This window comes from Styela clava, chromosome 12 (assembly GCF_964204865.1).
Source record: "Styela clava chromosome 12, kaStyClav1.hap1.2, whole genome shotgun sequence".
NCBI lineage: Eukaryota > Metazoa > Chordata > Ascidiacea > Stolidobranchia > Styelidae > Styela > Styela clava.
In genome coordinates this window covers 3,649,934-3,665,316 of record NC_135261.1, presented here as the reverse complement: position 1 = coordinate 3,665,316, position 15,383 = coordinate 3,649,934, and the positions used below count along the sequence as shown (strand labels likewise).

The 15,383-nt window shown below is 33.7% G+C and overlaps 1 protein-coding gene across 6 annotated transcripts in view; it reads left to right on the top strand.

The window, feature by feature from the left end:
• Positions 1-393: 393 nt before the first annotated feature.
• LOC120329690 (uncharacterized) overlaps positions 394-15,383 on the top strand; it is a 90,043-nt gene continuing 75,053 nt past the window's right edge. For 3 of the 6 annotated variants that reach the window (XM_039396435.2, XM_039396439.2, XM_039396436.2), the window contains exons 1-3: positions 8,396-8,519; positions 14,312-14,581; positions 14,987-15,383. In XM_039396435.2, coding sequence (XP_039252369.2) covers positions 8,441-8,519; positions 14,312-14,581; positions 14,987-15,383 — 746 coding nt within the window. In that variant the 5' untranslated portion in view covers positions 8,396-8,440. Of the gene's footprint in view, positions 504-8,393; positions 8,520-14,311; positions 14,582-14,986 lie in introns of those variants that run through there. The other 3 variants (XM_039396440.2, XM_039396438.2, XM_039396434.2) reach the window with 3 other exon arrangements.

The following is a 15,383-nucleotide window of genomic DNA, read 5'->3' as shown; positions in this document are numbered from 1 at the left end:
ATTCTTATTCTAAATTAGATGATGAACCGTGTTAATGCCGAGATTGCCATTTCACTGTCGGTCGGTTGTGCTTGAATCTCGCCTAGAATATTTTAATTCATGCCCGCTGTAATCTATTCTAGACATCACCAGTAGTACCAAAGGATGTTTGTTACCAGAAAAGTCGTAGAGAAGTTTATCCTTAGGAAAAAAAGTTTAGTATATATCGAGTTGACACGAGACTTGAAGCTATCCAAGTCATTATTATCCGAGAGACAGCTTGGTTAAAAGGAATTTCATAACGCAAAACTACCATGAAAAAACTCTCAGCACAGATGTTTTGATGGTAAACTTGCTGGATGTTACAGAACAGAACTGTATATATATTATTTCTCTAGTTTGTAATTAATAATAGCATTAATTAGTGAACCAAAATTTGTAACGCATCAACTATCACTCGACAAAAGGAATAAAGATGGGAGCACTACATTCTAAAAAACGGAAAAAGAAAAAAGGGCATTCAGGTAGCTATATTAAATTTGCTTGTTAACATTCGGTGTATTTTGCTTTTAGTGAATTGTTTACTTCTTCGGTTCTATTTTCAGAAAAAACTCACGATTCAAATACCAGAATATTGAATACTATAGCTATTCTAATTGAAATACTCAATTAGACTTTTGAAAAGAAAATTTTTAAAAGTTGGGTAGTCTTTTCCAATCCTTCTCAACGTATGCGTCTAGTCGAAATTTATCGTCAAAATCTTAGGGCACTATTTAAAGTAGATACATACTGATACATCATCTTACTATTGATTTACGATTTTTTATGTGCAAGATGTCTTATAATATTTAGAGGAAAAAATATAAACTAAACGTTACAGCAAATTTTATGCCATTTTTGAGTGCGATAATTTAGATCAGTGTAACTCATTCTTGACTAAGTACGCCGCCACAAGTACTATAGAGTAGAGTCAAATTGAGGTGTCGTAAACCAGGGTGTGCAACAACCCGGTCCGCCAAGCCATTTGGTGTGACCCTCGTCATTATTCAGATTTTTCTCGTCAAGTATAAACAAACCATGCATGAACTCAAAAGATTTTAAGTGCCCCACTAAAATGTTAAATAAATAAAATTTTGCACTATGAATTTTTTTTAATTCGCTGTATTCAATGAAAAATTAATTTTTTAATGTGACCCTGCTAGATGTCTGAAATTGGTTATATGGCTCACTGGCAAAAATGTTCCACACCCCTGTCTTGGAGAATATTAAAAATACAAAGCAATGCCATTGATGTTCAATAACTAGCAGGCCTAAGGACAGAAGGGCAAATGTTGTAATTTTTGCAAGCAAATTGAATTGGAAAAATTACAAAACTGATTTCCGAGCAGATTTTTGAACCGAATTCTGACGTCATAAACATCATTGTATTTTAATAAAAAGTTGGAGATGTTTTCTTCATTTTCTTGGAACTTTCGTGTTTCGGTCCAACTGTTATTGTTATTTTGAGGTACACAGTAAATTAAATACCACATGCGAGTAACTTGTACTCTTCTTTACACTTCTTTATATTTTGTATTTTCTTTGGTATGGAAATAAACCTCTGAATACGGATAATACATCTTTTTATAACTTCTATTTTCTCAAGAAATCTTTTTTAATGGTTCTTTTGTTCAAAAATATTTGTCAGTGAAATTTGATTGTTTTTCGGAAAAATTGTAGAAATTGTTTTTCGATAAAATGGTGACTTTCTCAGGGATGATAAAATCTCATTTCCATTCATAAACTTAAACTGTGGACGCTAATAAATTTTCAATATAGTATATGGACGTAAGCAGATGTAATGGCTGAAAATATCAAACAAATAGTTTGCCAGTTATATGACAGAGGACACAGGTGTACTATGCTAGTCAGTCATTATGTTTATTCATTAAATTCGTGACAATATAGTTTAACCCTTTGCTTCAATCAGAAGCCGAAATATCGAATCCATATCCGCGGTTAACACATACTTGTCATGTATAGTCAACTCATTCATTACATAAGACAACCAGTGTTGTGTAGTTCACATGCTTATAATATCTCATTATTGCGGTTTTGAAATGTGAATGTTAGTGTTGGACCATTATTGTGGGATAAATTATAATTTAGAAAACCGTACTGTTTGTGGCTAATTTATATCACAAGTAGAGTTAATACAGACGGAGAGTGAAGAGTGAAATTTGTAGTTTATCCACTTTTCGAGCTTATCATACTGTATTTAATTATTTTGTATTAAGTTATGAATGGCAAATTGAGTATACCTTAAAATTATACTTAGGTAAGCCTAAATACGATATTCTTCTAATTCATCATGAATTCAAATATTCAGTTGAAATGTATAAACTCCCTGATATAATTTATTAATTCCCCCATGTTTCAGTATATTCGTTTTAATGCTACCGGAAGTGTGGGGACCCAAACGGGTTAATACAAATATGGTAACTGGAAACCCTCTATGTGTATTAAGTCAACATAAGAGAGCGGTCGGTGTTTGATAAGTGGTTCTTTTAGTGGAGGTCGGTTCGTTGTTGCGGTCGTTTGAGATAACTTAATTCAGTAAACGTGGTCTGGTATGCGTAATACGGGACTTAGGGCACGAAATGTGTAGGTTACGGGGTGGTAAATGTGGGCGGAGTTGTTGATTCGACGGTGAATACATATTAAGTTGTCATAAATTTTATTTGATTTGAGGTGATTTTGTCAAAGTGAACTTTCGGTACATTAGTATTTAGTACACTTCGTATGTATTCGGTACATTTCTGGTGTTGGATAGTATTTGAGATAGAGGCACAGTTTGGGGTATATTATTATCAATGATGCTTATAACTGGCGTAGTTTTGTGCACCAGAACTATGATATTACGCGTTGGGTGTTCAAATGATTCTACCCGTTATGAGGAGGTATTCTATGACAAAAGATATAATTCTGGGATTTGTTAGAAAATTGATAATATTACGGGGGATATGTTGCGTTCTTTGCAATGATAAATTAAAAATGATCTTAGGACTTCATAGCGAGGACAATATATCATGTGTTGGCATGTTGAACCAATAACGTGGCCAAACCGAAACGATAATAAGAAGTTTCCAACACGCAATAACATTGTTTTCTAACAAGAAAATTTCATGACTTTTGGATAAGCGCAATCGAATACCCAACAGAGTTAACAACGATTAGGTTAATCATTCCGACTATAGTTTATATGTTTTTGAATTAGTTGTCGCTTTATGAAACATAGTTTCGTCTTTTATTGTTTGTAACCCTTTATCAATTACAAAAGGCTTTTCGGATCACAAACAAATAATCTGTTGAAGTAATTATCCGCAAATAATCTGGTCGATTGTTGACGAATAATAACCGATGTAATTGAAGACGACAACAGCTTGTTAACGCGGGATAAACATTCGAAAGTGAAACCTAATACATGGGTGGTCAGTGTCCTGTTCTGCTGATTTTCAAATAAAATATACCCCAATCTAACGCGTCCCATCTTAAGACTAATATTATTGAGCTGTCTCTTGTGCGATCTGAATTGGCCAATCAATGAAAGAATACGGATGGGTATTTTGAAGTGAATAAAGTTTGACAATGTTTGGAATTACGGGACAATTGTATGACAGCCTGTTGGCACGCGATGCTACACGGACTTTAAAAAATTCCAAATATTCTGGTATCACAAAATAAATCAGATTAACTGTTTGAAAACCCCCATTGAATGTGTGTGTATCAAACCCAATATCCAAATTAATGTAGGATATTACTGAGACCGCTGTTGTATTGCTCTGATAATAAAATCAAGCATGCGAATATTTTTGCTCTTTTCATTATTGAAATATGCGCATGTACCTCAAGAGCCATGTCGGGGCTGATAGCCTTATCCTGCGATTCGAATATTGTTGAGCCTGTTTCGCTTTCCAGCGTAAAAGCAAATATATCATATCAAATAAATCACTTTTTATAGGACTTTGAGCATTCGGGCTTTATTTAATTATACATACGGGGAATTTAGTAAATCAGTTTTATGCTTTTTAGGATGGCTTAATCGAATTATTGAATATCATGATTTATGTAGGATTCATATTTTATTTATGAATGATCTAATCAAAGCAAGCTCACGATCATTTAGTCAAAAAATTTGATTCGATAGATTGCAGCATTAACTAAAAGAGCATTCATTCTGCGACTTTTTTTTGTTCAATCATATTGTTGTTCAGTTATTTTTAAAATTCACTAATTTGTGTTGCTCAGTATACTTATGTAGACCAAAAATATGTAAACGATGTTAATTTTTATGTTTTGTTTGGGCAGACAAGTTTTCTGTGTACTGTAAATATGCCAATGTCTGACAGAGTTTTTGGAATTGGTTAGGTTTATCTTAATTAGCAATCTATGACAGATAGAGACGTTGAGTTCACGGCTTACAGAATGATCCATAGAATCTTCTTAAACAAAAATAAGCAAAATATACCGTACTTTTACAGAACTTCAATATTTAACATAACCTGCCCATATTCTTTGTATACAACTTAATATGGCGACTCAACCAATGTGTCATATTTGATAGGTTACGCATATTGAAACAAATGTACGGGGTCGGTTCGCTTATTGAACGGTAATGGCAAAACGAACATCAAGTAGCAATATCGAACACTCGGTGGATGTATAGTCTTCCTATTATAGTCGACGATTGGCAAAAATAAATTCAAATTTACTTATTCAAATCTCCATAATCATCTATTTCCTATGTCTGGCAGATATCGAATTTCTCCCATTTTGACTTGATTGGGTGATTGATCTCATTGGAAAAAATTATTCCAAACATAATCGACATATTTTCGTGTATTGTCGATTTTCAAACTTTCGGATTGCTGTATATAGATTTGAATACACAATGTCAGGCATTCCGAGAAAGTGTAAGATTAATTCGAAGAAAAAAGAAAAAAAATGGTATAAATATAAAAAAAAAAGTATAAGTTTGGATACGTCTGTATTTTCGAAAATATGCTAAAACTTTTCTCATTTGTTGTTGGCGATTGTGAAGGTATCTCAGGAAACCAGAAATAGTTTTTATTCAGTTGAGTGATATATCGTTTTTATTTGGTGCTCAGAATAAAAATATAAAGACAATGAAATATTAAATTGTGAACAACGAGCATAGTTATATGATAGCTTAGAATAACGACAAGGTTTAATTATCATTTTTAACTCTATTTGTGTACTACCGGAACAAAACACATTCATTTAATTGCTCACTTAATAGGAAACGCTCCCTGGCAAGCAGAACAAACAAACGGATTTCGACCTAACGTATCATACAACTAATATGGACACAATTACGAAAGTATATCTCAGTTAGGAGTTCTGGGTCTTATATCACCTTTGTTTATTATGCCATTCGGATTCAGCATAACAATAAACTGCAAAATATTTATCACAAACATAATTGATTGTTAGTTACACTTGGGTTTGAAGGTGAGCTGATTGTTCACTCCTGGCCTTTTGAAAATGCAAGCCAGTAATGTAATCACCCATGCGGAGAATTAGACTCAATATATCAGAACAAAATTTGATTCCAAACAAAATTGTTGTTTATTTCCCCGACTACGCTTTGTTGGTTTTTAATGCCTGCACATGCGAAAAATTTTACAGCCATCCCCTTTTTAATTTATACCACAAGGTGCCGTATGAATTTTCCAAAATATTTTGTTATTCAGAGATATATGCCGCATTCTTTATTGATTGTGCAGTAAAATGACGTTGTTTTTTCTTTCATGTCTTTCCTGCGACAAAAACACAAACCAGAATATTTAATAAGCTTCGATCGTCTGGGGAATTGAGCTTAACTTGGACGTCGAACAGAAAAACAAAAATAGTAATAACAGCGACGATAGGGGTGTGTACAGAATTTGGACAAAAACATGGAAAATGGAATGTTTCCTCGAAAGGATAATACTCGAAATAGAATTGTCATAAAAAAATAACTTTTTACAATACAATATTCTATATGGCATGATCAATTGTAAGAGAGGACTCAGGATTAAAATGAAAATTTCTTTAGGAATATATAACTTTCAAAAATTGAGAATAGAACTTTTTGAACTTGAATAAGCGTACGCCACGCATTATTGAAATATGTACCATTGCGTTACTTCTTGATTGGGACTTGTACTCTTCCAAATAATTTGTATCCACCAGTCACCAGTTTTTTGTCAGTTAGGTACATGCTAGCAGGGTCAATAATTAACTTAATTTTTAAACTTTGAATTTTCTTTCAAAAGTGAAACATGTGTTTGGGGTTTAGAAGTTTTTATTCACACTCGTGGTTGCAGAACATTGATATAGTTATGAGGGCAGAGCTATTTAATTTGTAATTGGTTGGTCCAGGCGTTTCGTATTAATTAAAAATGTAAGGACTTCGTCGTTGAAAATACAAACGAAAAGTCTGTTGCTCACACTAGAGTACTTACTACGTTTTGAAATATCATAATGAAGCCATCAACTATTCAATTAGAAGTAGACGCCCCTTGAATAGTAATATGCAGAACAACCGTTGTGTTTATTAATATGAAATATGACACGCCGCGTATTAACAATGATATACCATACAATTTATGAGCATGTACTCTTATTCACCATTGTATTTATTGTCATTGGTTCGCTGGATACTATTTATGAATTTATGAGTAATTTGTGTAATCGACTGCAATGGAGTTTACGGACTGAGCGTTCCAATCATTTTTTCGCATAATCGGATCTCTATATTATATATCGATGTCTCACGGGCTCGGTTTGGGGTCTTATTCGAGGGTTACCCGTCGCCCGAGGAGATCTCTACCCAGAACGTCTTTCATCTGGCGTTAAATTACAATCATCAGCAAGAATAGTATCGGATTTCAACTGTAGCTCTTTGTGCAGAAGCTAGCTTTAGTAGCACGCTGTTATCAACTCCGTTATCATTCACCAGAATTTTATAATCAATAATTCCAATAAAGCGTTAAATACGATAATAAAACATTCCTAGTACAATATTAAAATTAATAACGAAGCGCCCATTGAGGTGTGATGATACGCCCCTTAATTTTTGAAAAATAATAGTTCATAGACTGATAATTGTGGAGTTTTGTATCCGCCAATATTCCATTGTGGTTACTGATTTACTCATTATTTACAACGAGGAGTAGGCACAGTTTATCGTTATTGTAGTATCTTATATTTTCAGGTCGTAGGTGGGTCGTGTCATATATAACATACATTGTCATTGAGAACTAATAAGTATGGCAGGGAAATTAGTTTTGGCGTTGGATTTTAAGAAGGTTAAGATATTACTGGTAACTAGCACGACTGTCATATAGATCAAATGCAGCACAATTCATAGTTTGAAAGTGTGTAAAGTCTGAAACAATATTTATTTCAGGGTTTGTTTTAGTATAAAGTAAAGAGTTGGTTTATGTCTGAGGATACATTCGAGTTTATTATAGTGAACAACGCCCCAAGGACTTGACGCAGGATTTTAATTCCATCCGCTTTTTAATCTATGACATGTCTTTACCGATAACTCGAAAAATTTCAATGGATCGCAGGCCCGACTTATGGCCACAATTTTCACTGCAGTATTTTACATTATCACCAAGAATCCTGCACTAATCGTGGGCAATGGTTGCTCTTTGGGAGTGGCTACCAATTCTCCTAATCAGTTTTATGGTCACTACTTTATTACACAAGATTTAGTAGTAGAAGTAGATTGAGAAGTAGTCAGAAGTCGAGGGAATTTTTGATGGATCTCGAATTTCATTTTAGTCTAAGCATAAACTGATACAGCTGCGTGTCCTACTTTATAGTCCCAAGTGTGTTATATTTGTCTGTTGGGAGAATTTAATGTAATTAGTTTATACAGATGTAACATTTTGATCACAACAATGATTCTATTCAGCATAAATCACAACATTACGTCATTTATGGATCATATACGTTCTACAAAAATATTTGATAAACTAATTTTGAAATGCTACCCACCTTGTGATTGAATCATTAAATGTCTAACTTTTATTGCCTCAATTTTCGCGTTAGGAAAAGATGTGGAACTATGTATGTATATCATATTTAGTCGATCGGGAGTTATTATATTCAACGAATAGAGAAGTCTATTTGGTATATAGCAATCTTGTTTATGGCTTCATGTTTAATGTACATTCTACTCCAATCCTCGATGATAGAGTTCTGAAATACTCCAGTATTCACCTATGATTATAAGAGTATAAATTGTGTTTACCAAATATTACTGTATGACCGATTTTTAAAATAAAAATCTGTATTTTTTAAAGCCTTCTGAATTATACATAGCCTATATATATATATATATGTATGCTATAAACCTATCTACGCGCAAGCCGAATATTTTGCGGAATAAACTGTGACGTAAGAAATGGCTGACCAAATTCCAGCAGTGACGTCACAATTTGAAGCTGATAATGAGACACCATTTGTCATCAGCCAGGACCAAGGTATGTCTTCAGGACTATTTTCATGGCGATGAAAGCTATATTTCAATTATTGTGAAATGCATCTTATTATTGAATAACAAGAACTTTATGGTTCGCGAGATGTCGTGAGTGAGCACGTTAAATTACGTCGTAAATTGTTCAAATTTCGAAAGTTTGATTACAAAAAGGAACAAGATAATATAGAAGACGAAATGGTGTCATGTTTATTCCATTTACAGTATATGTTTAATGTAGCTGAAAATTTGAGCTTTCTCATGTATATTATATGTGCATAATTTCAACTTTTGCCATTTTAAGTATGAGAACCTTAATGTCATGGAATATACTCCGTATTGCACTGGGTTTTCTCTTGTTTCTCTTTCATTTATTGTCACACTTTTTGACTGTTTATGGCGAATAATGAAACGCACTCCAATGCATGCTTTCATCGAATATTATGAGAGAAAAATAGAATAGTTGAATTAATTTTAATATGCAAAAAAATTGTATCTGTACTTATAGCAAGGGGACATATCCTGGTAAACCCAATTACATTCCCCCTTTAGCCGACATCCGCGTAGTGGTGCCGTTTTGGACACTATGTGCCTCAAAGAATTGTTTTATGAAATGTTGTTGCGCTGTTGTCGCTAGATAGTAATTTCTTTTAATTTTTGTTTAAAAATTCACTTCCTTCCTGAATTTTATTTCATATGAATAATTTTATCTGATACCTGGGAATCTTTGGACTTGATATTCCTATATTTTTTAACTCGCAAAAATACGGAGTGAAACGTTAGGCCTAAGTACTGTGGAGGTTATGAATTGTTAGGTCAAATGAGTGCTGGCTTCTGAAAGATACATTTTCTTCTACTCCGACCATTAAAGTTGAATTCTCATTAAGAATACAAATACAAATTACTTTTATTGATAAAGAGAACCTTCATGACCTGCATCCCACTGGGACAATATAATTTAATTGCAACTGCTAATGCTTGTTTTTAAATTGTCAACGCGTTTATGGCTACATTATTATATGTCATGATATAAATTCATGCGGTAAGATATACTGTATATATATGTATTCGGTGAGATAGTGTGTTGCTCTTCATGTCGATATTTCGGAATAGTGGATTATTTTTTATTTTCAAGATATTAGTAATATCATTCAGAATGCAGTGCAAGTGTTTTTTATTTTTATATGTATATTTTCAGTTTAGTCTTTATATGGAAAAGAAAAAAACTGGCAAATACAAAAACGTTGCAAATATACTTCATTTTTCAAAGTGAGGTTTGGTAGCTGATTTACTTTCTCTTGGAAATACTTTTAATTAGATTGTTTTTTTGGGTCAGGTAAATTTTCGTATGGTTACTGCTTTTTGTTTGAAACAACATGTTAAATTTGGTATTAATGTAAAACGTCAGCCTAACATTTCCGTCGACATATGTTGTATTTCCGCTGGTTTCTCGGGTCTTTGTACTCTCGTTCTTTGGAATAACCTGAATGTGCCTGAGCATAATTGCTGTAGGTTTATACGGTCAAAGTATTCAAATATTGCAGTTTATGAAATAGAAAGAGAGCCAAATGGCCATTTCACAACAATATAAAAGTATAGAATATCTATCACCAAGCATTAGCCACAGTTTCGATAAGTGATATTTCAAATTGGTTTTTAGGGTATTTACCGAAAACAGAATATTAAAGCAGCATGGAATATCTAACGTCAGACATGGGCACTATTGATATGTTTCATGTCACAAATTACGAACTATGATTTAAAATAGAATATGCTATGCTAATATATTCTCATTTCTTTTGGGTTTGGAATTCATGATTTATTGTGCATACCAAAATTTGTGTTTACCCATACTCTATTAGAAGTCAGCCACGCATTATTTAGCCAAATGCTCATACACGTGCCTATACCCTCGAGGGCTTCGGCCTCTCGCTTGTTTACGATGCTTCGTGTTGTGTTCTTATCTTTTATCAATAAGTTTGCTTAAACTTTGCTACAAAATTGACTGACGTCACACTCTTAGTAGGTGATAGCATCTCGGGCACATTCCATTGGGTATGACGTAACAATATAAATGCAATGAAGCATGCAAAATCTCTCCTTGCGCTTGATTTATTTTACTCTCTCGTCCTGTAATCTGCCCAAGAATCGCATGAATGATCACATAATGCAAGAAAGGTATGCCTACAAAAGATAAGGCATTTTATGCCTCAACTAACCGTCTAAGTACGCTGGATTAGTTTTAGGCGTCGACTAGTGAAAGCTCTAATTGTGTGGTATTTTTCGCGCTTTCTATGGACAATACTTTTGCTATGTAATTAGTGTTTCAAGTATTAGTTCCGTGAATATAAGTATACGGTGTTAACAGGATTTATTGAATGAATGCATATTATTATACCTTTGTTTGAGATAAATTTCCTATTCAGAATCTAATACTATCAAATGATGCATTCGTTTCAAGTTTGGCTACGGTCTCAGCGATCGAATTCAATTTATATATTTTATTCTTGGCTTGTATTTGATGCATCTTTACTTTCTTGCAGTTTCTTTCTGTTATTGCAGCAAAATCGTAATGGAGTTCTCCGTTTTTGTTTTATCTGAACTCTCTCTATGTAGAATCTGTTAGTTATAATGCTAGTATAAATATATATGATTTAACAATGATTCAATATTTGGTTGCTGACGAATGTATTTTGTGAGTTTCCATAAATATTTGTCCTGCTGAACGAAAAGTACAAAATAGAATTAATTGTGATGGTACTGAATAAAGATTAACACAGAAAAGTATTAATTTGTTAGTTGTATGAGTGCACACAAGGCATCGGAGCAAGAAAACCTTTCAATCATATTTTCTGACAGGTCGTGGTGGCTTTGTCGAGCAACTTGAACTGATTCGCGGATTAGTAGTCAGCCACAATGTGGTATAGAGATATTCACTTACCAGCTCAATTACTCCGTAAATATTCATTTAGATTCCTACAATGATTGTATGAAAACATACGCCTTTGATTGGTCTTTATAACGCTTATATTATATCTAAGTATAGTTGGTACTGTAAATTGACTAATATTGAGCCTGTAGTGTATTTAGAAGAACAAGAACTTAATATTTTACAGAGTTTCAACACTCAACGTTAACCAATTCACGCAATTTGTTACGATTGTTTGTAAGACGGTGGAGGTTATTATTGGCTCGCTATGTCGAATCTTAGTTTTTTTATATCTCTAACACGTGATGCTGACAGAGTTGACCATCTGTGCGTAAAACCTTATGATATTAATGATGACTTGATATTATCATTTGTATCTATTTCTCGGTATTCCATGAATATTTAGTTGTAAAGCATTGTGCAATATACCTTCGTTGTTTATCATATTATTTTGGACAGAAACTATTGTAAAAAATGAATATTCAAAAATTGTACATATCGAACCACGTTACTTGATTAATAAATGCAGGCACCCCTCTTTTTGTTTGTTTTCTTTATGTTCCAACAAACTGCTCTTGAAGTGAACATATCCAAAAGCTTTTGAAGACACTTCAACTTAAGCACCCATACCGATATTAACCCCTTGTTGGCACCTAATTCGTGGTTTATGGTTTGAGTTATAGTTATTTTTATAATATGTACAAACGTGTAAATACTAAGATCGCTTCTAGATTACTTACGTATAGACCCCATATCATTTCCTATCAGTTAAACTGTTTCACGTAGAAAACTTACTGTTTAAGATACATCTGTTTATTTGATTGCTAACTTAAATACCATTGGTAAGCATCTCAGTGGTAGAACGAGCTTGATACTTTCGAGGGTTTCTCATAGAAATATATTTTTGAAGATTTCCGATTTATTCCATATCATTTATTACATATCCGTTATAGATGAAGATGCTATTCCAGATGCATCACGAGTCTTGAATCATAATACTGGCTGAATATAGAACAAAGTAAATATAATCAAACCCCCGAGTATAAAACTTAGCTCAGACCATGGCGATTCCCAGCCATTCAGAACATAGCGTTTCATATGTCGGTAACTTCTTATCTACAGCCTTTTTTCGGAGAAGATAACCCCTAAAAACTCACATTAAATTTTCGGGCCAAACCCAAAAATGCGTAAAAGACGATTGACACGGTTTAGTCACAGTAGTGATTGGCTGTCAATGCGTTAATGTATCAATGATCTCTTGAGTGTGTTTTCGTTATGACGCAACAATGTGTTAGCTATTGTGTTTGTGATGGATGATTTTGACGCAAAAATAGAAACAATCAAGTCGATCGTTTTCACAACATTTTTGTTCTATTGATGGTCATTGAGCTTATGTAAACCCATCGTCTACTCATAGAATTGTTCAGTGTTGTTTTTGATTTGAGCGGTTACGAATTATAGATTTGAGGCATAAGCTAAAGAGTATAGATCAGGTTGCTCAACTAGTGTTAATGGGCTTAGAAGGGGAGAAGTTGTGACAAAGTTAGATCATGTAACATTCGTATGGTCTCGACGTGTCGTTACAAATTTCAGTATTGATTTTACTGGGTTTCCCAAAGTGCAATATTTTCGCGCCTTTTCCTTCTTTCGCCATTATATAAAGTAAAATTAATGTCTTCTATAGATCCAAAATTATTTTTCTTTGTTGGCATTCGCGTCATGTAATTGTATCAATTTATGCAACAAATTGTTTTAGGAGAAAGGAACAAACGAAAATTCGAATAGGCTGCCAAAATTCATCCTCACAGACTTAAATTTTTTGCCTACTCAATTTCCGTTCGCTATTAACATATCGAGATTTGTTTAATTTTAATTGAATCGGGTTCAGTTACCGCCAGAAACTTCATTTGTATCGTACGTATAGATATGAGGAATTACAGTAAATAGCATACTTAATATCACGACTGAAGCGATTCAGCCACGGACCCACCTCCCCAAAAATTTTCTTGCGTTTTTTTGTTTGTTTCGCATACCTAATAGTCCACCTTCAATATTTCATTCTGTCATTCTGTTTATGACAGTTCCTGTCGTTCCTAATCATGTTCATTATTGTATACGTATATTGTATGGTGTTGATGTTAAACTATCTTCTAGAAGTAGACAAATGCAACAAAAGAACATTAGGCGTTCATAGCGTCGACGTAAGCGCTATTCACAATGCTCGGTATTTTTATTGGGCAGTAATATTTCAGCGCATTGCTTGTTAGATTTTATCGCTGTTTATTATTCTGGTTGATAAGTGCTGAAGTGAAAGTTGCCTCACGGCTAGAATGAAATATTTCAGCATTCAGTCAGAACGTTGCTCATTTGGGCGAAGGAATTTAGAAATGTTAGGGTGATTTTAAAGACACTATAAATAGTATTTGCGACGTGATGACTAGTTGTTCATAGAAAACTTATCTCTATAGGTTATTAATCTCAGCATCAATATCCATGCCTAAGTTTAAAAAATTGAAGGGACTATACCAAACTGTAATGTTTAGTCATTAGACTTTTACGCATTTGTTGTTGTGGTCTCTTCAGTAGTTGTAATTAATGTGTGATACGCCTCATCAAATTCCTGTTTTTTATCTATTACGATGGCATGGAAATTGGGTTCTAGAAACAACTGTGCGGTTAGTTGCAATACTAATCTGATTTGAGATTGAAAGATTGTGTTTTGTTGTTAATGACAATCTGGGTATTCAGGTGAAAATTTAATTTATGGTATCTACTTAGTTTTGATATATATTTTAAAGTTGTATGTTTTTTTAAGAATTTTATTTTTATAGTTTTGTGTTTGTATAACTATTATTTATTATATACTTCAGATTTTACTCATTGCCGAGGACCGCTAGATGGCAGTCCATATGCAAAAGTGAAAAAATATAAAAAATCAGATCATGTTGAAGTTGATCACGTGACAGATAACTACAAAGTTACAACCGAACACGAACTTCCCACCTACGCATCTTGTCAAGGAAATCAATCTACCAATCACACGCCATTAAAAGACAATTCCACCAATCAGAAAGCACCAAATCCACACGTTGTAGTGGTGGGAGGGAATAAAATAATTTACAAACCCGATAATGATATAGGTATGTGATTTATATTTATTAAAAATGACATAGTTTGAATAACTTTTATTTCGTAAACATTGAACAACCGTCTTGGCCAATAACAACATTTTCCAATACCACATTCTTTATTTACGTATGCGTAATTTATTCAAGCTTATATTTTTGATCTGTGTTCTTTGTGAAGTGAGGTTTATAGGACCTCAAGACCACCGCAGACTGCTTTTTCAAAAATAAATGTTGCTTCTCCGCACCCGCAAACACAATGATTGTATGTCAAGATAAAACTGAATTCGTATGGTGATCGGGATTATATATTCAAGCCCATAAAAAAGTTAATACTTCTTGGTATATAAACATTATGAAATTCGCTACTTTTTTCTTGTTGAATTATATGCACTTACAGTATAAATTTCTTTTTGACAGATATTACAATAAAAACATTCATATCTGCACCATTGGCGACACTTCCTGAGTTCAGCAGTTCGTATTTTTCAATCGCGTCATCACGCGAATCTGTGCCGTCACAAGTTGACGCAACCTCTCATACTGTGACGACATCAAATTTAATAAACATTGAAATTGACGAATCCAGCAAAACGGTCTCGTCACCCCAATATACGGATAAAGGGTCAGATTCGGACAATATGGCGGACAGGAGTATTCAGCAAACTGCTGCACAGATTGTTGATGACGTCATGAATAAATCAATCATGGCGAAACGATCTGATGACGTCACTCGCCTTCGATATTCAGAAATAAGTTCCTGCAGCGCAACCACCCTCAGTTCAACGACAACGGAGGAGGGAGGAGGCCCGCACCT